At 47.7% G+C, this 27,770-nt stretch overlaps 2 protein-coding genes and 1 long non-coding RNA gene across 3 annotated transcripts in view; 2 read left to right on the forward strand and 1 right to left on the reverse strand.

The window, feature by feature from the left end:
• The window catches only part of LOC148685309 (uncharacterized), a 30,832-nt gene extending 14,278 nt beyond the window's left edge, over positions 1-16,554 (reverse strand). The window contains exon 1 of the long non-coding RNA XR_015950309.1: positions 15,982-16,554. This is a non-coding gene — a long non-coding RNA (uncharacterized LOC148685309). The remainder of the gene's footprint in view (positions 1-15,981) is intronic.
• SNAI3 (snail family transcriptional repressor 3) lies at positions 658-10,035 on the forward strand. The gene is made up of 3 exons (XM_035121083.3): positions 658-944; positions 3,747-4,379; positions 8,001-10,035. Exons 1-3 carry the CDS (start codon positions 797-799, stop codon positions 8,183-8,185), a joined length of 966 nt encoding a protein of 321 aa, XP_034976974.2. The 5' UTR covers positions 658-796; the 3' UTR covers positions 8,186-10,035.
• Positions 16,555-17,096: 542 nt separating the features above from the next.
• MVD (mevalonate diphosphate decarboxylase) lies at positions 17,097-27,150 on the forward strand. The gene is made up of 10 exons (XM_035120869.3): positions 17,097-17,539; positions 18,888-18,958; positions 19,936-20,050; positions 21,421-21,582; positions 22,411-22,610; positions 22,772-22,846; positions 23,009-23,227; positions 23,989-24,104; positions 24,994-25,102; positions 25,820-27,150. Exons 1-10 carry the CDS (start codon positions 17,470-17,472, stop codon positions 25,898-25,900), a joined length of 1,218 nt encoding a protein of 405 aa, XP_034976760.1. The 5' UTR covers positions 17,097-17,469; the 3' UTR covers positions 25,901-27,150.
• The last annotated feature ends 620 nt before the right edge of the window (positions 27,151-27,770 follow it).

Here is a 27,770-nt window from a genome sequence, read left to right on the forward strand (position 1 = left end):
ATCCTGCTGACTCTTTTGTCAGCATTCAAATAGACTTTGCAGATTTCCGAATCAACACAAAACCTGCCCCCCTCCCCCAAATAAATCTACTTACTCAGGTGGGATAAGTGCACAGACAAAGCGCAGCAGCTTTGGGAAACAAAGACCCTCTTGCCTGATTTGTGAAGGGCTGTGGTTCAATGGTTAGAGTATCTGCTTTGCTGGCAGATGGTCCCAGGTTCAATCCCCTCCACAGAATCTCCAGGTGGGCTAGAAAATATTCCTTGCCTGACAACCTGGGAAGCCGCTGCCAGTCGGTGTAGACAATACTGAGCTAGATAAGCCAATGCTCTGATCCAGCTGGCCTATATTCTTGTGCCTGTGAATAACCATTGCTGGGGGTGATTTGGAGAGGCTCTTCTTGCCCTCCTGCCCTGTTTGTGGGCTCCTGGTTGTCGACTAGGCTTGTGAAAGCTGGAGCAGGGCTCTAGGTACTTCAGACGTGGAGAGATAAAGCCCTGCCGCACCACACCGTGTGTATGGACAAAGTCGCCGACGCGACATGCCTTTCCTTTAAGCGAGGGGTGGCGGGAGAAGCTGACCTCGCCTAGCCGGAGTTTGGACACCTTAACCTTGGAGGCTAGCGGGAGGATTCAAGGTGATCCCCTCCTCTGGCCCGAGCGAGCCCGCCGCGGGGCTTCCCCGGCGTCGTGGTCGTGGCCGCCCCTTGGGCTTTGCACCTGCCGCGGGGAGGGCGGCCCCGGCGGAGGCGGCCAAGGACTGCCCCTCGGCCGGCGGTTGGCTCGGCGGGAAGCCCATGCTAATGAGCCCGCGGGTTTATTGCACCTGCCCGGTCGACTCGCTTCGCCGGGACTCTCCGCTCGCCATGCCGCGCTCCTTCTTGGTCAAGAAGCCCTCCAGCACCCGCGTCCCCAACTACGGCCAGTTGGAGACGCGCCGCCAAGGTAAGGAAGGGCGAGGTCCGAGGTGGTTTGCGCCCAGGGCGCGCGGCGCGCTTTGGAAAGCTGAGCGCGCTGACCACGACGGGTCCTTCCAGCTTTCCCTTCTCGCAGCTCTCCTCGAGCGCTTTTCTCTGACCCGACCCCCTGCCCCGGTCTATAGAGCAGGCTGTCTCCCTTCCCTCTCCACATTTTTACCTCCAACCAGCTTCCTTTTGCGCTTCAAACTCCGAGAGGCGCGCTCTTGCGCTTGTTTACTCAGAAGGCAGCTCCGCAGGGGCTTTGTCCCAATTATGCCTGCCTAGCATTGCGTGATATTTTAAAGTCCTTTTTGCTGCTTAAAGAGAGCTTGGAAATAGAAAACTAATTTGCAGCACAAGCCTATGCGTGTCTGCCCGGAAGTAAGTCCCTTGGCGCTCAATGGCATTGACTCTCTAGTAAGTGTGTTTCGGACTGTGGCTTTCGTTTATACCCGGCTCTTTTCTTGGGCATAGCTGCCAAGTTTTCCCTTTTCTCGCGAGGAAGCCTATTCAGCATAAGGGAATTTCCCTTTAAAAAAAGGGAGAACTTGGCAGCTATGGGGAAGGGGGTCCGCGTGCGGTTTTAAAAGGGGGGTTACCCCCCCACACACACCATCTGAGTTCTCAAGTATAATTAATATATTAGTTTTTTTAAAAAATAAAGTTAATCTAGCAGAGATTATTTCTCCGTTCTATCTCACATTTCTATGTATGCAATTGCCGTTATTCCTTGTCGAATGCAAAATGCCCATAGGCAGCTTGGAGGAAAAATACAGAGTTTTTAAAATAATACAAATGAAACATAGTCGCCAAACATCAACAGCCAGACCTCACTCAACAAGAAAGCCTGAATAAATGCAACATTTAGGTTCAGCAAGAGGAATCTAAATCTACGAAATTAAAGCCAACAGTGGAGAGAATATGTTAACTCTAGGACACTAAAAAGCGTTTCTGCTGTAAAATACTGTTAAACTGCTAAGATTATTTTTAAAAGGTGGGGAGTGCCTAATATTTGCCCAGCCCCAGAAATCTGTAGAGTGGATGCCAGGGCAAAAGGAGGTTTCCCTTCTCCCTGCCAGACACACTTCAGTACATGCTTGTATGAGAATGTCTACTTGGTGAGTTTCGTAGTCATTTATCCTGTACCTTTGTCACATCAAAATAGCTTCCCTGGGTGTGTGGTGTAGTTGACTGTGTGGTGTCAAAAGTTTCCACACAGCTAGTGGCACCTATTGGCAACTGAATGTGCTGTATTGTGCATACGGTAAATAAGATGCATGGAAAGGCTGGGGCCACCATGTCACAGCATTGGTGTGAAAACCCTGTTGTGTTGTCATGGGGTGTACCCAGTGTCCTCCTTGTGGTAAAGTGTGATGTGTAAAAAGTGGCCTGGAGGGTAGATTTCACTCAAACAGCAACTTTTCTAGGTTAGGTAGCCAGGGTCCCTCTACCCTTGCACTGAACCCTTTTGTACACAGATAAAGAATGCCAAGATTAGCAGGTGGCATGCAGATATTTTAAAAATGCCAAGTGTTGCCTCTTTAGGACAGGATAGTATTTGCTCTACAGTATTCATAAGGGTGAGCTCAATACCGTAATACTTTTGTGAGCATCTTGGCACTTCAACGCAAGGCTCAAATGTGGCTCTCCAACCCCCTTACACACTTCTTAGAAGCTCACTTTGCAAAATAAAACTTATTCTTAAGTTAACCACTATGGCCACGTGGTTGCAAGAGGCAGCATCTCTCTGAATGCATTCTATTATATGTTTTATTTGTTAAAAATAATGCTTCCAGGTTACCTTAGTGTCTGGTGTGCTGATTCCAGTGCTTGATACATGGCACTGCGGGCAAATTGTGTTTCTGCGACGTCTGCGCCCGTATGACGCGTGTTTTGCTGGAACTGTGTGTACACTGCATGTGCATATTGCAGTGTTATGAGTGCATAATGCAAAATGTTTTGAGTGAGGCAGCCTTGAGGAGAGATTTCTATGCAACGGTTTATAATACTGGAAAGGAGTTTAATTAAACTATGGAACTCACAAGAGGCAGCGATGGTCAACAACCTAGACAGCTTTAAAACAGGATTAGACAAATTAATGGAGGAAGGAAAGGCTATCAATGGCTACTAGCCATGATGACTATGCTCTGCCTCCACAGTTGGAAGCAGTAAAGCTTCTGAATACCAGTTACTGGGAACCACAGGAGTGGAGAGGGCTCTTGTGCTTGGATCCTGCTGGTGGGTTTCATAGAGGCATCTGGGTGGCCACTGTGGGATGAGGATACTGGACTAGATGAGCCATTGGCCTGATCCTGCAGGCTCTTCTTATGTTCTTATGCCTCTTAGTTAAAACCAACTACTGTATTGTATTTACTTTTTTGTTCTGTATCGGGAACAAAAATACAGTAGATTATATTTTTAAAAAGAATCTCAATAAAACAATAGCAAATTATTAAAAACTAGCGATCCAACAGCAACAACACAGAATGATACAATCACAAGGGACAGGCTGCAAAGTCGGATCCAACAACACAATTAGTTTCTGTAAGCCAAGGTCCAAAGAGGCCTGTTTGGAAAGTTCCAGGTATGGAGCCTGCCTAACATTTCATGCCTGTCTGTTTGCCAGCCTAACATCCTTCTCTGGTGGGCATCTGAACTGGGCTTCAGATACAGGGAATGAACCATTTCCCAAAATATGCAGGCTAGGCATGTTGTCTGGTAGTGGTGAAGGGGCTTTTGAGGAACACTGGCTGCTTTTTATTTACTTGTTTTGTGTGTCTCTCCCCAGAATCCAGTGGATTGTGCCACTCCTGGAGAGGGGCAGCATTCCCCCTCCTCAGTCAAGATGGCACGCCTTGTCCGGCAGCCCCCTATGAAGCTGGTAGCCTCTGGGACCACAGTTCTGCCATTGCTTGCCTGTCCCCACCTCTCCCACAGAGCAGCGAAGCCAAAGGGGAGCCCACATCGAGCTCTCAAGTGGTTTCTGGGAGCAGCCCTGGAGGCAGCTGGGGCTCTGCCACCCCTCTGCGTGATAACCAGAACAACCTCAATCTTCCGTTGGCATTCAGCCTGTTCCAAAGGAGGACTCCCAACCTGGGCAGCCCAGCAGAGGGAAATAGAGACAAACTGCAGGGGCCACAAGGCATAGCTGCCGGCCCCCTGGAGACGTTTGAGTGCCCGGACTGCCGCAAGGCCTACAGCACCTTCTCAGGCCTGGCCCGACATAGGCAGCAGCGCTGCAAGCTGCAGGCAACCATGGCAAGGAAGTATTTCAACTGCAAGCACTGCGACAAGGAGTACGCCAGCCTGGGTGCCCTCAAGATGCACATCCGCACCCACACGCTGCCTTGCATGTGCAAGATCTGTGGTAAAGCCTTCTCCCGGCCTTGGTTGCTGCAGGGGCATATCCGGACACACACAGGTAGGGGGCGACCTTGAGGAAGGGGGCAAATATGCATGGAAAAGAAGGGAAAGCAAAGTGGGGGGAGGTTTGGAGAACACTTGCATTTTGGTGTGGCTGGGGGGAACTGTTGGGCGCTCACACTCTGCTATGATAAATGTTGCCTCTGCTGTTGCTACAAGGAGGTTCTATTTATTTCTTTTATTTGATATTTATTATTTATTGAATGTAATTCCTCCCCAAGAAGCCTAGAGCAGCACACAGATACACTATTTAAAAACAAAGCAGAAAGATTCTAAAACAGTTAAAACATTCTGAAAACAATTAAAATTAAAAACAGTTTCAGTTAAATCGTTTTCCAAAAGCAATTGCAGTTAAAGACATTATTCCATCCAACGATCACAAGGTTGCAAGGAATACTATTTTTCAGCCTGCAAATGCCTTTGTATGTTTTCAAATTCTTTCTGAAAGTTACTAATGATGGAGACAGCCGTACTTTACTAGGGAGGGCATTCTACAACTGGGGAACCATCACTGAAAAGACCCTGTCATGGGTCAACGCCAACCGGGCAGCCTCACCTGCCAGTTGTAGGATCCAAGTTGGTTGGCACTGTATATAGGCCACCCTTTCCCCCATTTTATCCTCCCAGTAACCCTATACGGAAGGCAAGAGTGAGTTGGTCAGTGACCCAAGCTCACCCAATGAGCTTCACTAGGTCTCCCCTGTCCTGGTCTGAGATTCTAACCATTCCACCAGCCTTCTCCTGAAATGCACTCTGCACATGTTCAGAGAGGCACTCGTCTTGTTAAGTCACCTGAACCAGCGCTCAGCTCTGGGTTTGTAAATGGGTTCTGGGCCTAAGGTGGAGTGAACCTCAACCTTAATTAAGCTCTGACTTAATTGGGATGGATAACTCAGGATGTTTTTTACATATATATAGCATTGTCCACCTATTTTCTCAGTGTGCAAGTGGAATTTGCTATACTGTACAAAGAAACACATACAAGAGCCTTTGCCTCACTGTTTTTAAAAAAATCCTGTTAAATCGAACCTCCCCATCCAGAAGCAGTGTACCTCTGAATACCAGTTGTTGGGGGAACAAACCACAACTGCAAGCTGTTGCTACCAGGGCTTCCTTTGTCCCTCCACCACCTGGGTGGCTACTTCTGGGAAGCAGACTGTTAGGCTGGAGGGTCCTTTGCTCTGATCCAGCAGGGCACTTTTTATGATTCACTGGGCAGAAGCGTTTAAAGGGGAAAGGTCACCCAAGAGCAGCTGAGAACTGTTATGCTGGAGAGAACCTCATTCCAATCCAGCTGAGCCCGTCAGATGTTTTTTATGTAAATACTGCGTCAGACTTGCATGAATAACTCCAGTGTAGGGCATTGCCCCTGAAGTTGTTCACGGCACAAGCTACGACTGAACAGCTGTGAGCCAGTGTGGCGTAGTGGTTAAGACCTGGGAGACCAGGGTTCAAATCCCCACTCAGCTATGAAGCTCACTTTCTCTCAGCCTAAGCTGAGAGGGTGGTTCACAGGGTGGTTCTTTTGAGGATAAAATGAGGAGGAAAAGGAGAACTATGTATGCCAACTTGAGCTCTCTGGAGGAAGGTGGAATATAATTGTAAAAATAAATATGTAAAGACTTTTCCTGGCCCTGTGAGACTGGACCCCTGCTATTACTAGATTTCTGCTTAATTTGTTTTTTATGATACTGTTTTTATGTCTGGGTTTTTGTAAGCTGTTTGGGTTTTTTTTAAAAAAAAGTAAGCAGTTTAGCAATGTGTTTTCAAACAAAAAATTATAATAAAATAAAGTTTGCAGTGCAGGGATGCCCATTGTGAGAGAAAGTCACTGTGCCAAGCCCATCTTTGTTTTAGATTAGGAATGGGAGGCCCGGTGGCTTCCAGATATTGTTGGGCTCCAACTCCCATCAGCCCCAGCCATCATGGCCATTGGTTGGGGATGATGGAACAGGAGAGTTGTGCAGTGGCCTGAGAAAGAACAGTTAGTGGAAGAGGATACCCAAGCTGCCATCCTTGGGACCCCTGGAAAACTCACGAAGGCTGCTAAGCCTTGGGGCTGGATATGAGCCATGCAGCTGATTGAGTGCTGAATGAGAGGCAGTCCGAGGAAGCTCCATCAAGCCCATAAACGCAAGCCAAGAGTGAGACATGAGGGTGAGGTGAGCAGGTTCCAGGAACTCTCTTGGTTGTCTGATTTTGGAAGGGAGTGATCTGTGAGTTTTGTTTGAGCCCTTGGTGGATGGGTTTGAGCCAGGGTGGATGGTTGGAATCTCAGGTGAGAGCCAGGAGGCTGCGAGGTTTTCATTGAGGAGATTGTGGCAGAAGGAAAGAGGAGAGGGAGAGGGAGAGGGAGAGGGAGAGGGAGAGAGATATAATATAGATATGGTTTTATTGTGTATTTTTGTAGCATTTACTGCTCTAGTTTCCTGTACTAAAGTGGTATAGAAATGGTCTAAATCAGGGGTCAGCAAACTTTTTCAGCAGCGGGCTGGTCCACTGTCCCTCAGACCTTGTGGGAGGCCGGACTATATTTTGGAGGGGGGGAAATGAACAAATTCCTATGCCCCACAAATAACCCAGAGATGCATTTTAAATAAAAGGACACATTCTACTCATGTAAAAAAACCACTGATTCCAGGACCGTCCGCAGGCCAGATTTAGAAGGTGATTGGGCCGGATCCGGCCCCCGGGCCTCAGTTTGCCTACCCATGGTCTAAATAAAAAAAAAAGTGATGGGAGGGCCACAGTGTGGTGTAATTTGAGCATTGGACCTGGGAAATCAGCCATGAAGCTGGCTGGGCCAGTTTCTTGTCTCTCAGCTAAGTTACCTCATAGCACGTGAGGATAGAATGGGGAGGGGAGAACCATGTACACCACCTTGAAATCCTTGGAGGAAAAGATGGCATATAAATGTAAGAAATAAATAAATGTTCAGGCCATATTCCTAGAGTAGCGCTCTTTGGCCCCCTGGCGCTTGTGCTATGGAGTTTTGCAGGGAACTGTCTTCTCCCCAGTGCTGTTTAGCATCTATATGAAGCTGTCACAGGTTCATGGAGTGAGCACTACTTCACCATAACATTGGAATCAGGAGAGACCGTGAAAGTTCTGAATTAGTTTCTGAACATAGCGGTGGAATGAATGAGGGCCAATAAACTGCTTGAATCCTGGGAAGATGGGGTGGGTAGTTCCCACGTTCAGGAGATAGGCAGGTTACCTGTTCTGGATGGAGTTGCACTCCTTATGATGGAGCAAGTGGATAGTTTGAGGGTACTCCTGGATACATCTTTATCACTTGAGGTTAACGTGTCCTCTGTAGCTAGGAGGCTCTATCTGGTTCACCAGCTGCTGCAGTTCCTGGACAGGGATAGCCTGCAGCTCATGCATTGGTAACCTTGAGGCTGGATTACTGCAATGTACTGTATGTGGGGCTGCCCTTGGGCCTGGTTTGGAAGCTCCAGCTCTAGTGCAGAATGTGCTGGCCAGGTGGGACATCTATATGACAACACGAGACTCTGTTGCTACAGCATCTTCACTGGCTACCAAACCAGGTTCAAGGTCCTACAACAGCCCTGGCATTGCCTGCTCATCCGTCTTTCTTTCTGGCCTCCCTTTCCAGGTGAAAAGCCCTACGCCTGTTCGCACTGCAGCCGAGCCTTTGCCGACCGCTCCAACCTCCGCGCCCACCTGCAGACCCATTCCGACATCAAGAAGTACCAGTGCCACACCTGCCTGAAGACCTTCTCCCGGATGTCCCTGCTCCTGAGGCATGAGGAGACGGCCTGCTGCCCTGCTGCAACCTGAGAGCCATGTTGAGCTTGGCTGGCTACCTGGAAAACGTAACCTGAGACCACTTGTGGAGGTTAGGAGGAGAGTCCCGGACGACTGAAGATCTGCAGCAGCAGAGCCTGGAGTTGCGTCCTGCAGCAGAAGTTGGGTGTGTTTTCTTCTTCTTCTGATTCAGATTCTGCAACTGGGTGGTACCTACCGCTCCAAAGAGTGTGTGGCTTGACCTTTTGGTTGCAGCAAGATCTAGGTGCATCTCAGTTTAGGAAACAGAATGGTATATGGCCCCATTACTCTTGTGTATTTTGAAAAAACAGCAAAGGGGCCTACATATTAGGGTGGCGTTGAATCCCCTGGAGTCCTTCTGCAAATGTGTCTCCTCCTCCTATTGTGCTGTCATTGATCCATCCAAATGGTGCCATTTGCATGCTGGTGGCATGCATCCCCTTAGCTGCTAGCCTGCTTGGTCACTAGGTAGTCGAGGAGGCCTCTTCATTTCTGCATTGCTCTCTGGGATGGAGTCCAGAGGAAACCCAGGATAAGGGATCCTCTGCCTGAGTCCACCTTTGGGTCATTTGCAGGAAAGCGATTTTAAGCTTCCCATTCTTGGATGACTGTTATCGGGGTGTCCTGCATTCTTCCAGCTCCCCACAGCAGTTGCTTTGTGATCATGGATGTGGGACCTTCCCGTTTCCAGAAACTTGCCTTCTGGTCTCCCACATTTCCAAAAGAGAGCAGGGAATGATGCCAGACTGGGCCTCCCCAGCTGCAATGGCCAAATAGCGATGGTCTTCTCAAGCACCTGTGGTGGGAGATCTGCTGTGACTCCTGCTCATCTGATCAAGGTCTGTTTCCAGGGATGTCATACCAATCAGTGTTTCCTGGGAGTATGGAGGCCACAATTTACAGCTCCTCTTCCTTCCTCTGCCCAGCTTTCAGTTTCCACGAACACTGAAGCTTTTGTAAAGAATAATCCGCCTGGGCTTGGCAGATCCAGTATATACTTGCTAGGATGGATACAAGAGCTCAACACCACCCATTAAATCTGTTCCCATGAAGAAATTCATTGGTTGTTGTTTCCCAAGCTACTGGGTTGTATCCAGTATTGATCATGCTCTGAGTAGACTCATTTAAATTAATGGGCATAACTATCCTAGATTTGTTTCTTTCAGTGGGTCAGCTCTGAGTAAAACGTGATTGGCTACACCTCATTCCTTATATCTCTGCATACCCCATTCTCTTACTGCTTACCCTTCAGCTTAATAACTCCTTAATGCACTTTAACCTCCTGTTTAAACTCCACAGCTAGAGGCAGTGTTGCTTCTGAATAATGTACCAGTTGCTGGAAACCACAGGAAGGGAAGTGCTCTCTTGCGCTCAGGTCCTGCTTCCCACAGGCATCTGGTTGGCCACTGTGAGGACAGGATGCTGACCTAGATGGGCCACTGGCCTGATCCAGCGGACTCTTATTATGTTCTGCCTGCTGTTAAAGGGGTGATGAAGCAGGAGAAACAGTAGCAAGGGTGTCCCTTTGCCTCTTGTGTCCATGTGCACATTACCAAAAAGCAAGGCCTGTACCACCCTTCCTAACTGCCACTCTATCTGCGGTAAAAAGAGAATATCCCCTACTCTCAAGGAGGCAGAGCAAAGAATTCTGGGTTAGGTTCATAGAGATTCACCTTCCTTGAAACTTTGAGATGGGGTTGTGGAGGAGGGGAGCTACAGAACAGTGACTTGGCATTGCTAAAAGTTGTTATTTTTAATTCTCTGCTGCTGTTTCTCTGTTTTCTGTACATTTTTGTTGGTCCTTTGGGTTTGGAGAGAGCCCCACCTCCCCAAGAAATCCCAATAAAACTATTCCAAATGATTTCCGTGACCCCATTTTTCATTTAATGTGTCCCTTATTATTGTACTGCTATCTGTAATCATGAATGCTCTTTTAACACCTTCCACTATTTCACAAATGAGAAAGGGGATATGATTTGGTACACACCTATTTTCATGAGACTAATAAATGCCCAAGCCTTCTCTGGCTTTCGTATCCACATTGTTGAAAGACTCAACTCTGGGCCCCTCCAGACTGGTGTTGTTGTTTTTTTGCAAAATGTGATTGATGCACTGGTCAATGGCTTATACTGGACCATCCACACATCATCCAGCTTTCTGAAGCCTTGGAGAGCAGCTGCCTTTCAGTGTAGACCAGGCATCCCCAGACTTCGGCCCTCCAGATGTTTTGGACTACAATCCCCATCATCCCTGACCACTGGTCCTGTTAGCTAGGGATCATGGGAGTTGTAGGCCAAAACATCTGGAGGGCCGCAGTTTGGGGATGCCTGGTGTAGACAATACTGAGCTAGTTGGGTCAGTGGCCTGAGTCTGTATAAGGCAGCTTTCTGTGTTCCCAGGCAAAGTTCATTCTTTCATGCATCCTCACATCCATTGCTCAGGAGGTCTTCCCAGTCGTCTGCGCCTTTCCATTTCTATTTGAGCATCTCTTTCTCTCTCCCAAGAACAGGCTGTTAAGAGGAAGGAGAGGCTCGCTGGAGCAATGATGTCAGCCACGTTAATATTTATAATTTGGGCAACGGGGTGAGGGCAACATTCTCCTTCGCCGGAGTACGTAAATAGGGTGCGGAGCTGCCTAAAGGAAACTGCGTTGTAAACGGGCCCTTCTATTTTCAGCCCCCAAGTGGCTAAATACGGTCGTTCCACCTGTCCGCCCGAGGGCCAGAGCAGGAAAGAATGTTGTGGGGTCTAAAATAAGCTCAAATGTTTCCTCTCTTCTTCATGTGGCAGATGGAAAGTGCTGATAAATATAGTGCAGGACTGCCGGGCTGGTGGGGGGTCCAGGCAGACGGCCAGCCACCAATCCGCTGAGCTGGGCCAAAGGAGGGAGCATTGATCTGGAATGAATGGATGAGTTTTTCCACTCGTCCCAGGCTGGGTTGAGCTGGAAAGTGTACCTGATGCTCTTGCCTGCTCTTTTGTCCACAAGCTTTTCCGACAGGGCTGGGGCCTCCCCGGGTCAAGAGGGAAACTGCTTTAGTCACCCCATAAACACACACAGTCAATACAAAGCAAAGAAATGGCAGCTATTTTTCTGTGTTATTGCTCATTTTACTTATATCCCACCTTTCCCTCCAAGGAGCTCACAGTGGTATACATGGTTCTTTTCCTCCCCTTTTCATCTTCACAACAACCCTGTGAGGTTAGGCTGAGAGATGGAGACTGGCCCAAGGTCACACCCAGGGAGCTTCAGGACTGGGTGGGGATTTGTACCCTAGGTTGTAGTCTAACATTCTAACCATTACATTGCACTGCCTCTCAAAATGTTATCCTCACAGGGCATCCTAAACGCACCTAGGTGATGAACCCATGGCACAACTGTCATAGAATCATAGAGCTGGAAGGGTAAGCTAGTCCAACCCCCTGCAATGCAGGAATCTCAGCTAGAGCATCCATGGCAGATGGCCATCCAACCACTCCTTAAAAGCTTCCACAGAAGGGGAGGCCACCACTTCTCGTGGGAGTCTGTTCCACTGCCAAACCGCTCTTGACTGTCGGAAAGTTCTTCTGTCATTTCCTTGCCATTTTGAGTAAAGTCCCAGGCTGAGACCCAGAGGTACCCCAGAACCTTGCAAAGGATGAGGATGGAGTGGAACAGTAAGGATGGAGTGGAACAGCAAGAGCGATGGAAGTCACACACCAACCAGCCACATGTCCTTCCTCACGACCACTTAAGAGAATTAATTTAGGTTTACCAATATAAATCACTGCTGTTTTGTAGAACATAGCACTGTTCAAAATGATTTGTTAATAATAATAATAATAATAATAATAATAATAATAATTTATTATTTATACCCCACCCATCTGGCTGGGTTTCCCCAGCCACTCTGGGCGGCTTCCAACCGAATATTAAAAACAGTACAGCATCAAACATTAAAAACTTCCCTAAACAGGGCTGCCTTCAGTTGTCTTCTAAAAGTAAAATAGTTGCTTATTGCCTTGACATCTGCTGGGAGGGCGTTCCACAGGGCGGGTGCCACTACCGAGAAGGCCCTCTGTCTGGTTCCCTGTAACCTCACTTCTCGCAATGAGGGAACCGCCAGATGAATTATCTGTAGTCAGGCCATTGTTATCCCGTGTGTCTGTGGAGCTTGCACCCAAAGGAGGCATGGTCTTCCACTTAAGAGGGGTGGGCCAGAAGATGGAAACCAATCTTCCCCCAGTATTAAAGTGGATGATTTTGCAAATATTTCTGAGGTACTTTGCAGCAACGGTCACCCCCTATGGGATTATGGGATTCCATTCTACAATAAGACATGCAAGAACCCAAGCCCACTTGGGAGACAACCTCCTCCCCAGCCTCCTTCCCACTCCTATTCCTAAATGAGTTGTGTAAAGGAACTCTGCACATGCTCATGTGAACCTGTTTTTTGTGGTTTTTGTAACCACATCACTAGGGCTCCGTGAACCCTCCGTCCCCTGACATTCATTCAGGAATGACGGGATCATGGCGCAGTCAGGAGAGGTCTGGAACGAAATGACCTTGTTTTTCAGTTTAGTTTTACAATCCAGAGTGTTTTACAAGCTGCCGTCAAGTGACCTAGTGTGATCCGATGCTGGATACAAGAGAGGAGGCATTGGTTATAGGACCACGACAACCACGCCTCTCTCCCATCTCAGTTTTCTTTCTCCCACGGCAAAATGGAAAAGCAGCACTGTCCCCCTAAATACCAGCCCCTATAAATAATCCTGACTCGGGGCAGGCCAGTTCCTCTGGCACCTGCACCAAGAAGGGCAAAAATAGAGGCGGTGTTTCTATCTATACCCTGCTGGCCGGCCCTCCGCTGTCTATCTATAACCTGCTGGCAGGCCTTCATGGAACTGACCGTGGACACATCCAGAGGTCTCTGGACACTTTGGATGCTTGGCAGGTGGCAAAACAAGCCCACCAGACGGGTCCAGGGAGATCTGAGCTAGGTGGAATTGAGAGCAAATCACCGTGCCCTGAACTTTTCCATGGAGAGACAGGTGCCATTCTGCTCCTCTCGTGAACAGAGCAGAATGGCCATGCTAGTACCTTGAGGCAGCCTTTGCCAACCCTGTCAGATGTTTTGAACAACAACTCCCACCAGTCTCAGCCAGCACAGATTCAGGACTGAGAAAAGGAAGTCCTTACGGTAGCACCTTTGGAACTCTCTCCCACAGGGGTATGAGCAGGGCCTTAGACCACGGTTGACCTATCCCAGGGGTCCCCAAACTACGGCCCCCGGGCCGGATGCGGCCCAATCGGCCTTCCAATCCGGCCCGCGACGACCCCCGCCGCCCGCTGCCGCCGCCCGCTCTCACGGCGCGCGGCGCAGCGGCGATCTGAAAAATCGGCAAAAAATCGCCGAAAATCCTTTGTGCGCATGCGTACGGGCCTCTCCCGACCCGGAAGAGGTCATTTCTGGTGCACTTCCGGGTCGGGGGAGGCCCATACGCATGCGCACAAGCGATTTTCGCCGATTTTTTTTCTGCCCGTGTGCGTGTGCGCATGCGCACGGGCGAGCACTCCCCCGCCCTCCGGCCCGCTGCGCGCGCACTCCCCTGCAGTCCGGCCCACCGCGCGGTCGGCGCGGCGGGCACCGGCCCGCCGCTCCGTAAGTCTGGGGACCCCTGACCTATCCAATCTGTGATGCATCATGTGGCAGATCACCAATTCCCGTCGCGCTGCGTCAAAAGTGGGTAAAGGAACTGTCTGCCAGCTTGTACTTGGTGAGGGTTGATTTGGTTTGTGTACCAGCTCCATGGAAGCTGGGGTTATGAGTCACACACACATGCTCATCTCTTAGTGACAGCAATGTTGAGCAGTGACTCTCATGAGGCTAGAAATGAGGTAGCACAGTTCAAACACAGCACCGGACACAATGGCCTCCAATCAGGGGCATGAGATGCATGGGGCGATATGTACATATACATCCAGTTGTACATATACATCCAGTTGTTCTCTGTTAACAACTTTAGACAACAAATCAGCAGGAATTTATTTCCCTGGCATGTAGGACACTTTTATGAGTCTTCTCTGGATACAATCCCTTGCATGACATAGCTTGATCTGCAAGTACTTGGTTCTTTGCTTACACCCCTTAGAATGAAGCGAAGTTATGCATGATTTGTTGTCCTGGTAGACCTATATTGGACAAGAAATTTGCACTCTCATGTCCTCACATAATTGCAGCAGCCATTCAACATCCATGAGTGAATATGTCAAAGCATTAAGTTCAGCTTCACAAGAGCGTAAACTTGCAGTGGATTGCTTCTTGCATGACCAGTCAAACAAACAGTTGTTATACATATAGCATACACCTGAAGTGCTCTTACAATCAGTAACACATGTGTTACCACACCCTTTAAGAACCATTCAATTAGGGAGAGGAGGGAGAAAGAAAAGTGGTTCAGTAGAAGGATGCTCAGGGTAGCTGGAGACACAGAAGGGAAACCTGTGTCAGCTCCTTCCTTCCTACTTGAGTTGCCATCCCTCAGAGTACTCACTAGCACTGGAGAGGGAGAGATGGAGAGGGGGTGGGAACTGTAGTTTGTTAAGGCTGCATAGAGCTGTTAGGAGATCCCTAGACCCTCATGGAGCTACAATTTCCAAAGTTCCCTGTGAAGAAGAATTGACTTATACCACTCTGGGAATCAAAGCTCTGTGAGGGGAGCAGGGGTCTTCTAACAGATGACAGCTACCAGGATTATTTGGGGGAAGCCATGACTAATGAAGTTGTATAGTTCTGCTTTAAATGCATAGTGTGGCTGTTCCTCAAGTGTAATGATTTGGAAGAGGCACTGCCATATAAAAGACCTCAAGAAGTAAGCACCTTGTGGTGTCTGCAGTCTTTGAGCTCCCTCTAGTGTCTTTATTAGAGCATGATGCCCAGTTGCTAGATACCGTAGTAAGCAAAAGTGGACAAGGAAACTGGCTGAGTGGTGTCTGCATTTTGTAACAAGTTGGAAACTGGATTATATTTAACCGTTACTGGTTAAATAAATCCTGTGATATCAAATTATATAATTTATTCAAACCACCCCCACAAAGGAAAGAAAGTTGAATATGCAGATGAATGTGGCATGTCACAAATTCAATGTGAAACACCCCAAATCAAAAGGCTGCTGAATATCTGTGGCTCAGTGAATTAACACCTGCTTTGTATGCAGAAGGTCTTAGTTTCAATCCCCAGCATCTCCAGGTAGGGCTGACATTGCTGAGCTAGATGAATCAACAAGTCTGTCTTCCTATAAGGCAACTTTCCTGCATTCTTTCCTGTGATTAAATAAAAATGGGAGTGGTCTTGGACACTTGGATGTGCTTGCACAGTGCTAATCATATGAATAAGTATATAATGAATATATATATTTCTTAAATAAGCAATCATGTTCCAGAAAACTTTTAAGAGCCAAGTTGAGACACAGTCCCTTATCCACCATGTAATTATGATGCACAGAGGCAATGGCAGAGGGGGAGTGAGGGGCCAACCATGCCATGAACAAGTAGTTTCACCCACTTTCCTCGAAGAAAAAGGTACTGGAAATTAACACTCTTAAGCACACTCACTTGAAAATGAGGACCAGGACTTGCTTCAGAGAAAATATATATAGGATGTGAGTGTTATGTGAAATATATTGTTATTTCTTTTTCATAAATTTAACATATGGGATAAAGCCACCCTTCTAAAAAGCACATTTTACCCCTTTCATCCCAGTGTTGTTATTATTTTGGCGGTAGTGCCACCAATGAATTACAGACTTTGCTAGTCATAGTGACTTACCTCATCCTCACCCAGTCTGGTGCCTTCCAGATGTTTTTGACTACAATTCCTAGCAGCTTCAGCCAAAATGGGGAATGTTCCCAACTTCCCATGAACTGCAAAGTTTTTCCAAGGCAACTTTCAGTTCAGTTCACAGAGGAACCAAACTCCAGAGGATGAGGTTGGAGTGAAAACTTCAGATGGGATGAATAATTTTTACTCTGAGGTAAATTAACCAACAATCGCAGTGTAAATCCTGAAGTTTGTGCACTGCTATGGTCAACCCACAAGGTGTCACTGTCTACATTTTCACTGTACTGTACTGTAGCCTACTGAAGAGTTCTGGAGAACTTTAAAACTTGCACTCTCTTTTGTAACACTGCAATGTGGGCAATATCATCACCGTGTTCTTTCGGAGAATATAGCTAGAGTTTTCTTTACTGAAGACCCAACTTGAAAAGAGCCCCATGTGATTCAAATTTGCTTCCACGACGAAAAAAAAATCTACTTAAAGATATTGCTTTAAACGGTAAAGGGACCCCTGACCATTAGGTCCAGTCGTGACCGACTCTGGGGTTGCGGCGCTCATCTCGCGTTATTGGCCGAGGGAGCCGGCGTACAGCTTCCAGGTCATGTGGCCAGCATGACAATGCCGCTTCTGCCGAACCAGAGCAGCGCACGGAAACGCCGTTTACCTTCCCGCTGTAGCGGTACCTATTTACTTGCACTTTGACGTGCTTTCGAACTGCTAGGTTGGCAGGAGCTGGGACCGAGCAACAGGAGCTCATCCCGTCGCAGGGATTCAAACCGCTGACCTTCTGATCAGCAAGCCCTAGACTCTGTGGTTTAACCCACAGCGCCACCTGCTTTACTTGCTCTCAATTTTTCTGCGGGACTAATGCAACAAGAATACTGACAAACCAGAAAGGATCTGGTGCACAAATGAATTATGGTTGCCCCCATATTCCCCCAAACAGAATGGAAAGCTGGATCTCAGCTGCCTACTATGTCCTACTATGTCCTGCGCGGTGTTGAAAACGTCCGTGCGGGAAACATTTCCCCCTAAAAAAGCGCCTCGAGGGTTCCGCCTTTCTGATCAGGATTCTGAATGAGGAGAGAGAGGAGCACCATCTTCCGACGCGCTCTCATTGGATAAGAATTGCAACAGGAGGAGACGAGACCGGCTCTGATTGGGCAGGCTTGCAGCAGCTGGTGCTTCCTTGGCCAATCCCAGAGAAGGCAGCTGTGCAGGGCGTGGCATTCCTTTTTCTCCTTGCAGGCACATGTGGGAGTGTGGCTTGCAATCTTGGATCTGCTTTCCTGTCGCCCGTGTGGTCAGTGCAACTGGGTAGCTGGCGTAGAGAAAACAGCGCAAGCAAGCTAGGATTCGACTAAGCCGTTGGGTTGGCTCCTGGCATTTTTGCAGGATCTGAAGTTGTGCCCCTTCTTACTTGATCCACCCTTTGCTCCTCTCTCCTCCTCTGCGCCCCCTTCTCGTCTGTCATCGCCATGGCTGAAGATAAACCCTTGGCGGTCGTGACCTGCACAGCCCCTGTTAACATCGCGGTGATAAAATACTGTGAGTACCTCCTTTCCTCTCCCCTTTTACCTCCCATTTTTAAGTGTATTTGTTGTTATTATTATTGCAAACCTTAGTGGCTGCTCCTCGGATCTCAAGACTGGCTTTCAAATTTGTGAACCAGGAGCGTGAGGAGGGAAAAGAGTTAACAGGCCAGGGACGTAGAACCTGTAGCCCTCAGGATATTTGCTGGGCTCCCAACTCTCATCATTCCTTCATCATTTACCACCCTGGCTGGGGCTGTTGGGAGTTAAGAGTCCAACAACATCTGGAGGGCTGCGGGTTCCCAAACACTGTCGTAGAGGAAAGTGTATGTTTGTGCTCATTTTAAAGGCTGGGATCTTCTATATGTTTTTGCTCAAGCAAGCTCAACTGAACATGAGCACAGTTAGATTTTGTTCTGAGTGGTTTTAAGAAGGCACTGTATAGTGTGAGACCTACAAGAGCCCTTTTTGCAAAAGATCCATGTACAAGAGAATGAGGTTAAAAGGAGAAGAAAGAGAGACTCCTTCCTTTTTCTTGTACCTTTGGTGAAGTGTGAGTTTCCCTTCTCCCTTCTTAAAATATCCCTTAAAATGCAGGAGTATCAGTAAATGGAACAATATTTTGCTGCATTGAAAGTTAGCTTTTAAATAATTGATTCTAGGCATGCATGTGCACTCGAAATATGAGAGTTTGCTGGTCTTCCATCAAAAGTAATTGAGGGTTCTGCATGATGTGTCATAATTTCCATTGTACTAAAGAAACTTTAAATTAAAAGTGGATCAACAAGGAAAGAGTGCATTCTGCATCCCAAATACTGACAGTGAAGGCGTTTGGAAAAGCATCTTAGGCAGTTACTCCTGAGTTGTGAAATTCCATATGAAGGAAACAAAGATGAAGTGGATTAGAGATAAAAACACATTTTTCCAATGTGAAAAGTGAATTGCATTTAGGATATTGTAAATAAAACAACTAATTTTGTAAATTCCAGTTCTAAATTTAAAAAATGATTGGCCTTGTCCCTTAGAAGATTGGTGGGTTACTCTATGCATACCCAAAACAACTCAGGATTTGTTTGTTGGGAAATCTAGCTCTATTTCCTTCCCAGCACTACAAGTGGGCAAATTAGCTAGCCATAAGCCAGGAGGAGGAGGAAGATTGCACCAGCAAATAATAGGTTTACCTTGCTGCTATAATGTAGTTCCATCTATTGACATGAGAAAGATCAGGTTGGACTAGTTCTGTCATCTCCCAAGGTTAATGATGCTATTGAGACACTGACCACCCAGGGAACTGACTGTAGAGAATGGTGAAGTGCTTCTGGGTTCACTCTCTTCCTTTTCAAACAATGTCCTCCTTTACCCAGGGGGGAAGCGTGATGAAGAGCTGATCTTGCCAATTAATTCTTCCCTCAGCGTCACCCTGCACCAAGATCAGGTTAGTACCAAATCATCATAAATGTCCCCTTTTGTCTGCAAAACTGAGGGTTACAAATGAGGAATTGTTAGTCACAAAACCACGATTAACCTTACTAAGGGAGGTATAGTTGCACAGAGGGAAAACAAACCCAATGTAGATGCTTTAAAAAAAATCTGGATGTACTGGTGGTCTTGGAAGGGATGTCATGATTGTGAAGCCAAACTTGCAAGTTAGGATCCTGTTTTCTTGAAAGAAGAATGGTAGCATCAGGAGGGTGGTAGAAACTCACTCTGTGATTTGGGTCAATGTCACCACCATGTAGATGCATAAACCTCTTAAGGTTTAGGAAAAACACAGGTTCCTTCCTTCCCAACAAGTGACGTTGGTAGGTTTTTCTAGCCTGGAATCTGCAACTAAAATTATATTTCCCTCTTAACCTGCCCCAACCTAGGTATTGGGGTCATGCAGAAGTCCTTCTCCAGAGAGGTGAACCATGTGGTGGTCAGATGAGGGGGTGGGGGGAATTAGAGACCAATGCCTTGTGTATGAAAACTCCCCAGAGGGGTCTGCCTGGTGTTTTTTTTAAAGTTATTTTATCAATGTTTTTACTGCTTTTTAAGATTGTAAATATAGGTGTGTGGCCCCTCATTCTTCTGGCTTTAGCATGTTATGCCTAGCCTACTATGCTCAGTGGGGTTCACTGCCAGGTAAGCAGGTTTACTGGGGGGCAATTACCATTGGGCAAAGTGAAGGCTACTTCTGAGCAAATGGGCATAGGATTGCAAGGTAGAGGTCTGCTTAGATGGTCCCAGGTGGTTGTTCATTTATGATGGGGGTGGCTAACCTGCAGCTCTCCAGCGGATGTTGGACTCCAGCTCCCATCAGCCCCAGCCAGCATGGCCAAGGGTGGAGGGAACTGGAGTCCAACGGGAGCTGGAGGGCGACAGGTTAACTGCTCGTGTCTTGTGAGCTTCTAACTTGTGGCTCTGTTACAGCTGAAAACCACGACAACAGCTGCCATCAGCCGGGACTTCACTGAGGACCGCCTCTGGCTCAATGGGAAGGAGGATGATATTGGTCAGCCACGTCTCCAGTCATGCCTACGAGAGAGTGAGTGGAAGGCAGCACACAGAAGCATAGACCTCTTTTGTCAAGTCTGGATTCTTAGGGTTGTATTTAATGATAGTCATCACCACGATAGTTTCATTGAAATTAATAGTCATGGTTAACTTGGCTCCATTAATTGCAATGGGTCCACTCTGAGTAATGCTTGGCTGAATATAACCTGTATATTCCACTTGGGGAGAGGTCAACCATAGATATTTTTTTACCTTGACTGTTTTCTGATGGAAGGTTGGGAGAAATGTGCTGTTGCTCTTTCTTCTGAGGGCAGAGTGAGAAGTTGTGGGTTTAGTTTGAGTGAAGGAAGGCTTAGGCACACCTGCGTAGCAAATGCCAGGGAAATGGTTTGGGTCTGTTTTAAGTTCTGCGATAAAGCTGCAAGAACTGGTATCAGGCACGGAGCTTGAATTCATCCGAAATATCATAAAACAGGTTTTTTTTAATTAAAAAAACACCTTAAAAAACATTGCAGCTAAAAATGTTATTATTCTGTCCAGTGATCTTTGGGGTTGCCATTCTTTAGCCACCAAATATGTCGGCAAACAGGGATGATGATAATGATGGAGATAATGATGGAGACAGGCCCTCCTCTCTGCTGTTACCACGGTTCTGGGATCCACTGCAAAGCACACAAAAACAATATACAATTATTCCCGTTCAGTTTTAAACAGGGCTCATATCTGGAACACTGGTGAGGTACAGCTGCAAATTACAGGAGTATAGGAAGCTGTTTTATACTGAGTCAGTTCCCTCCACGCAGAAAATGAACATAGCATTATTTTATGGAACATTTCCCCTCATGAGACTCCACCTGCTGTCCGAAGTGAGTTTACATAAGAACACAAAAAGAGCATGGTAGAAAAAGGCTGATCTAATCCAGTGTCCTGTTCTCCCTGTGTTCAACCAGGTGCCTCCAGAAAGACCACAAGCAAGACAGGGTGCAACAGCACTCTCCCCGCTTGGTATTTCCACCAAGTGGCAGTTAATCCTATTATTATTAATAATTATTTACCTCTTAAGGCCAAACTAGGATTTTAAGTGGTTTTACACATACAAGCGTTAAAATGTAAACACCCATCAATAAAATACACAGCAGATCAGTCCAATTAAAGTGTGAGCATCCATAATTAAACTATGCAATAAAACTACCTCATTAAAACAGAACAGTAATTAAAGGAAGAGACTCTGGTCTAGACATCAAGGGAATGTCTGCATGAACAGGGGCATCTGCAGAAGCCAGTGGGATGCCAATGAAAATAGGGGCCTTTTGTGTGTCTGTCACATTTCCTTGACTGCGGATATCTTCTGCCTGGCTTATATCATATTCCTTGCTATCCTCCATTCTCTCTCTCTTCCAGTACGCCGTCTGGCGAGGAAGCGGCACAGCGGTAATGGTAACAGCGGCGACAGCAGCAGCCGCTCTGCCCTCAGCCTTGCCTACAGGGTCCACATTGCCTCAGAAAACAACTTTCCAACAGCGGCTGGGCTGGCCTCTTCTGCAGCTGGGTTTGCCTGTCTAGGTGAGTGGGGGAAACTGATGGCAGCTCCTGGAGATCTGGTCTGCTCCATCCAGATTCTTTTGACTCTCTTGCTTCCCCTGTTCAAAATGGCATCTCTCGCTAGGAGCACAGTCGAAATGTTGGCCAGCCCCTCAGTTAAAGTGTCAGAGTCAGGCCTGAGAGGCCAGAGTTTAAATCCCCTTCAGTAATGAAGCTCACCTGGAAACCTGGAGTCAATCTTTCTCTCACTCAGTCTAACCAACCTGGCAGGTTTGTTGTGAGGAAGGGGGAAATGGGGGTGAAAACCATGTAGATTTCTGTGGGAGAGCCAAGAGGCTGAGAAGAAATGGCTGTGTTGAGGGTATCCTCAAGGTCCCAAGGGATGACAAGTGTCTCATGGGAGAGCCACTGTGGTGCAGTGGTTAGAATGTCGGACTAGAACCTTGGGAGACCAGGGTTCAAATCCCCTCTCGGCCATGACACTCACTGGGTGACCTTGGGCCTACCACTGCCTCTCAGCCTAACCTGCCTCACAGGACTGTTGTGAGGATAAAATGGAGAGAGGGAGAACAGTGTTTGCCTCCTTGGAGAAAAATCTTGGGTGTCGTAGACATCATGACAGAGGCATTCCTTAGTAGAATCATAGAGTTGGAAGGGACCTGAGGACCACCTCATCCAACAATGCAGCAATGCAGGAATAGGCAACTGTCCCATACAGGGATCGAATCTGCAACCTTGGTATTATCAGCACCATGCTCTAACCAACCGATTTATATCCAAGTATATAAATGCAATAAATAAACAAACGACTCCACTCTCCTTCCTCTCTCTTTCTCTCTGATGCTGCAGTATACACGTTGGCCAAGCTCTATGGTGTGGAGGGTGAGCTCTCTGAAGTGGCCCGGCAAGGCTCCGGAAGTGCCTGCCGAAGTATGTTCGGGGGCTTCGTGCAGTGGGTCATGGGGCAAAACGCTGATGGCAAGGACAGCATCGCCCAGCAGGTGGCGCCGGAGACGCACTGGCCAGAGCTGAGGGTGTTGATCCTGGTGGTGAGTGAGGGCATTGGCAGGCGCCAGGAAAAAACTGCAGGGTTGTTGTAAACTGGTTTTCCAGGTAATGAGTGGGCTGGATGTTGTGTATTATACAACACTGGAGGACCCTTTTTGCCAGAGCCTGAACGGCTGCTGTTCTCTGTGCCTCTTCCTGGCAGGTGAGTGCAGAGAAGAAGCACGTGGGTAGCACGGCAGGCATGCAGACTAGTGTGAAGACCAGCCTCCTGCTGAAGGTAAGAGAAAGTGCTGATTCCTTGGGGGAAACACTCAATCCTCATTTGAGCACCAGAGCCCTCTCCCCTCCTGCGGTTTCCAGCAGCATTGCCACGATAAACTGTGGAGTAGCCATGATAAATAAATACTAAACAGCAAAAGCCATCTCATCCCTCTTCCAGCACCGTGCTGAGGCTCTGGTTCCGGAGCGCATGTCCCAAATGACCCAGCATATCCAGCAGAGGGACTTCGAGGCCTTTGGGGAGCTGACCATGAAGGACAGCAACCAGTTCCACGCGACCTGCCTGGACACTTTCCCACCCATCTTCTACCTCAATGACATCTCCAAGCAAGTGGTGGCCCTGGTGCACCGCTACAATGCCCATTGCGGCAAGACCAAGGTGGGGAAGAGAGCTGCAGTGCTCACGGGAGGGCAGGGGCACCCTAGGGCTTTGGAAAGGGAGGCGCCTGGGTCAAATGGACAAGGGCATTTGGAAACCTTGCAATGAGAGGATCAAAGGTCCTGCAGCTTCCCGATGGCAGCTCCGTTCTTTTAGAGCCCAACAGGCCTTCCAAGTCCTGAGACTGAAGGGTGATAGCTGTTGGCCCATGCAGGCTAGGAGAACTCAGCTGGCTTGGAAGAGTCAGGGGCCAATGATCGCTAGAGCCCAGGGATGTAGTCAAAACAAGGCAGGGTGAAAATGCATGGTACTTGGGCACCTCCCAAATTCTTTTTCATTAGTATTCTTTCGTTTAGGGGTTAACCTAACATAGTTTAAGGAGTAGGTGGTTTTGCTGATGGATTTGATAAAACCATTACAGGTGTTTTAAAAATAATATTAGCACTGGAAATCATGGAAGAGCAGCTAAGGCTTTGCCCCTTCTGGTGCAGATTTCTCCACAAAAACGACTGCTTCACTAAATTCACCCTCAGGCTGCCTAAGGTGTAATCTAAGCTTTTAGAACAAGGTCTGCAAGGAGGGTTCCTATATTCTCCCTTCGCTTCACAGGACTTCCCTTTAACGATAAGCCAGGCCTTTTCTGGACCAGGAAGGGTTTTTGCAGGCACACGCCTACCCTGCTCCTCCTCATCACACACAGAGGGATAGTTTCCTTTTAAAGTAAAACAGGTGCTTTGTTGACAACTGGGCTTGATTTACAGGTGGCTTATACATTTGACGCTGGCCCAAACGCAGTTCTCTTCATGCTGGATGACACGGTGGATGAGTTTGTGGAAGTTGCGAAGCGCAGCTTTCCTCCGGAGAATAACGGAGGCCGGTACGTGAGCCCAGTCACTTCCTTGCCACTTAGTGTGTCACCCCTGTAATCAGAGGCAGTGGTGCCATGACGGCCAACGCCCCCCAAAGAGGCAAGCCTCTAGTGCAGGCATCCCCAAAGTTCGGCCCTCCAGATGTTTTGGACTACAGTTCCCATCTTCCCTGACCACTGGTCCTGTTAGCTAGGGATCATGGGAGTTGTAGGCCAAAACATCTGGAGGGCCGCAGTTTGGGGATGCCTGCTCTAGTGCCTGCTCACAAAAACGATATTGTCTGTTTACAAATGCACCCTGGTTCTGAAAATCTATTATTACTACTACTACTACTACTACTACTACTACTACTGTTGTTGTTGTTTAAATTTGTATACCACCCTATACCTGCAGGTCTCAGGGTGGTGCACTACATAAAACTGGTCTGCTCTATTTAACATGCCCAATGTTAAATAGTGAAGTGTTTAGTTGTCCTTTTTTTGGAAGAGCCTACCTTATGTGGCAGATAAGTGCCGGCTCTTGTTATTGGAGAACTCTCCTGTTTTAGGTGTCCTAGCAGTAAAATATTGAAGTGTTTGTTTTTAGTTTATTTAGCACAAGGGGGTGAGCCTGTGGTCTGCTGGCCAGAAGTGGCCCACCATCCCCTGGGAACATCACTGGCGGCTTTTCTTCCTCTTGTTTCCAACCCACAGGCTGAACAGAAAGCCATTAATAAACAGAACACAATTTTTTAGCAGACTTTCGATGCCCACTGCCCTGGTGCTTTCTGTGCATGTCTGAAATCTGTGTTGCCCTCCCCCACCCCGTGCCTCCCCAATCCTCCTTTTCTTCTTCTTGCTGGGGTCAGGACAGCCTCAGGCCCTAACCCTGGTCTCTCTACTTCCCCCCTCTGCCCAGGTTCCTGAAAGGTCTGCCCGTGGGGTCAGCAACACCCTCTGAGGAGCTGCTGTCAGCCGTGGTGAGGGATCCCACGCCAGGAGCCATCCAGTATATGCTGCTCACCAAGGTATGGCTGGAGAAGGGTGGCCTCCTTCCAACACCCCAGGCACCAGGGGCATGGCCTGACTTGGCTCATAATGCAGGAACGCAAGCTGTTCCTAATCTGTCCCTGGAAATCTTGTGTCTTTGCTACCGCTATAACAAGGTCTGCAAGAGCTCCCTTTGCCCAGTGTGTAGCCACAAGTGCCATCTTTTAAAGATGGTGCCATCTTTTGCAACTGACAGCATTTTAAAGGCCGGGCACCTCTCTACAAGGTTAATTTATGCGGAGGGGAAAAACGTTCCAGAAATAATAAAGTGCTTCTGGTCTTACTGACACATCCACCCCACTGGAAGTCTATCCTTATTTTTTAACGATATGAGCTCTGCTGTTTGCTGTGTTCTCAAACCAGACGTATTCACTCCCTCTTAAAAACAACTGTTTCCTTGCCCTTGTTTTTCTTCCTTAAACACATGTGGACTGCAGTGGGCTGGGTTGTTAGCTGCTCTCTTTCTCCCCAGGGTGGGGCAGAGAAGGAAAAGGAAGTCTTAACAAATATTGCCCAGCGGTGAATGTCTTGTTTTGGGGCAAGGTGCTTCAGGCAGGCTTGGAGGAAATGGATTTACCTGGGCCCACATTCGCACTACATTTAAAGCACTATGATTCCACTTTAAACAATGTGTGGTTCTTGCCTCCTAATCTCGTTCCCCTCCTTCATCCCTAATGTTTTTGTTTCCCTTCCAGCCAGGGCCAGGACCAGCACTGGTGGAAGATGCAAGCTGTCATCTCCTGGGGGCAGACGGGTTGCCCCAAAGCAGCAGCTGAGCTGGGTCCCATTTCTGGGGCTGCTCCACTGCCCACTCGTGGCCAAGTGACTGGGCAGGAGGACTGTGGAAACACTTGGGCAGGAAGGACTGCCTGAAGACCAGTGGCATTTGTTAGTTGGGGAATGGGAATGGGCTGTGTCTTTATGGAAAATACGAAATTGATGAATATCTGGCGGTTATTTGCATAGGGTGCTTTGTCTTGCCATTCTTTCAGCGGTGGCGGTGGTGTTGTCTGTTGTATTATTTCAGGGACTCCTGCAAGCCAAAATCCTCACAGGAAGGGCAGCACAAACTTCCTTTTTTCTCCCTGCCCCGCAAGCCTTTTTCTGGCCTCTTGGGGCTGGAGCTTCGTCCCTGTAGCTCAGGACTAGGCAGAAAGTTGATTGCGGTAGCTCATTGGCCAGTTTCTATAGCACTTCCTAATGCCTGTGGACATCTGGGATTCTTGCAGAGAACGTTAGACTCTTGCAGGCCTCAGTCTCTGTTGGCAAGTTAACCTGCTGTTATCAAGGGTGTGTGTACACATGAACAAAGATGAGTGATGCCTTAACCGCTAAGAGTTTCTGAGGAACTGGAAATGTTAAAGCACAGCTGTGGGCTGTAGAAATTCTGGCAAACGTTAGCCCTTCTTTCGCTAGTCTGTTCTATTACAGCTGGGGTTAACTTATGCCAGGGGTTGCCAATAGGGTGCTTGGGGCTAGGTTCTTTCCCTAGCACCCACAAAGCCTCTAAGCCCCCATTCACTTAACTGCTTGCTTATAAGTCCGTGATGGGTGGTTACCTTTTTCTCTCTTGAAAAAAGTACATAAAACTGAAGGAGGAAGTCAGAAGACTTCCTCTTTCAGCTCCATTGCTTTTTCTAATTCTACTGACTCTTAGCCTGGGTCACTTGAAAAAGTGGCGTGTGCCCACAAGCACTCTTTCTCTCACAGGGCGAGGTGGGAAGTGCCTAGAGGGGATGGCACCCACCCAAGCTGCTAAAAAAAATGGGGGCTTGCTTTTTTTAAGAAAATGCAATTGTGGGGAGAGGTGTTAATGGTTGCCTGGTATTCAGGTAAGCCAAAGTATATCCCCCTCAGCATCTTTTGCCTCTCTTTGTTTTCTTTCCAATCCTCTTGGCTGGTTTTATACCGCTGTCTTTTATACAAGATCCCATTTGGGTTTCCCCCACTAAGGTTTTACTTTCATTGCTACAGAATGTCGTTTTTAACTCGTGGTTTTAAAAATAAATGAAAGCGATCTTCTGAACTGTGCACGCCATCTTTCTATCTCACATCTTCTCTGTATGTACCAATTAGCCGTTTGTTGCCTGTTGCCATCTTCCCCAAACTATTGGTTGAGCTGCTGAACGTTCCAACTGCGCTGAGTGAAGCTGTTGGCTATAGAATACTGGCAAACAGTGCAACTTCAGCAAGGGGAATTAAAGGTGAATTGAGCTAGTGCGAACTGGGCTCAGAAGGTCTATGCAGTCCTCGCAGGACAGTGATAGTAGGGCACAAGTTGCAGGCCCGGGTGGTGGTGGTTGTAGGGTGAGATGTTGAGGGCAGAATTGGGATTGACTGAGTTTAGTTGTATTCCGCTTTTCCACAATTAGCTGTGATCAAAGCGACTAACAGCAAACATTACACAACAAAAGACGGAGCACTGGAAATACAAATGTGCAAAATACAGAACATGTCAGCAAATTCAGAAATGGCCAAAGATCATCAAACACCAGAATAAAGACAATAGTACATAAATACAAGGCAAAACAAGAGTTAACTGACTGTAAAGTTTCTGGTGCTGGTCTTTCTGCACTCCAAGGGTGTGGCTTAAATATAGTTCAGAGGAGCCTTTCACCAGGATGGATGACATACAGCTGGCTCCCA

The sequence above is a fragment of the Zootoca vivipara genome, chromosome 6 (assembly GCF_965207765.1).
Source record: "Zootoca vivipara chromosome 6, rZooViv2.hap1.1, whole genome shotgun sequence".
Lineage (NCBI taxonomy): Eukaryota > Metazoa > Chordata > Lepidosauria > Squamata > Lacertidae > Zootoca > Zootoca vivipara.

What these genes read in the sequence shown, in the direction of transcription:
- SNAI3 (XM_035121083.3), top strand. Translation starts at nt 797, where the DNA reads ATGCTAATGAGCCCGCGGGTTTATTGCACCTGCCCGGTCGACTCGCTT. An exon ending in GTTGGAGACGCGCCGCCAAG is followed by an intron (nt 945 to 3,746) that starts GTAAGGAAGGGC and finishes GTCTCTCCCCAG; the next exon opens with AATCCAGTGGATTGTGCCAC. An exon ending in GCATATCCGGACACACACAG is followed by an intron (nt 4,380 to 8,000) that starts GTAGGGGGCGAC and finishes CTCCCTTTCCAG; the next exon opens with GTGAAAAGCCCTACGCCTGT.
- MVD (XM_035120869.3), top strand. Translation starts at nt 17,470, where the DNA reads ATGGCTGAAGATAAACCCTTGGCGGTCGTGACCTGCACAGCCCCTGTT. An exon ending in CATCGCGGTGATAAAATACT is followed by an intron (nt 17,540 to 18,887) that starts GTGAGTACCTCC and finishes TCCTTTACCCAG; the next exon opens with GGGGGAAGCGTGATGAAGAG. An exon ending in CCGGAGAATAACGGAGGCCG is followed by an intron (nt 24,105 to 24,993) that starts GTACGTGAGCCC and finishes CCCTCTGCCCAG; the next exon opens with GTTCCTGAAAGGTCTGCCCG.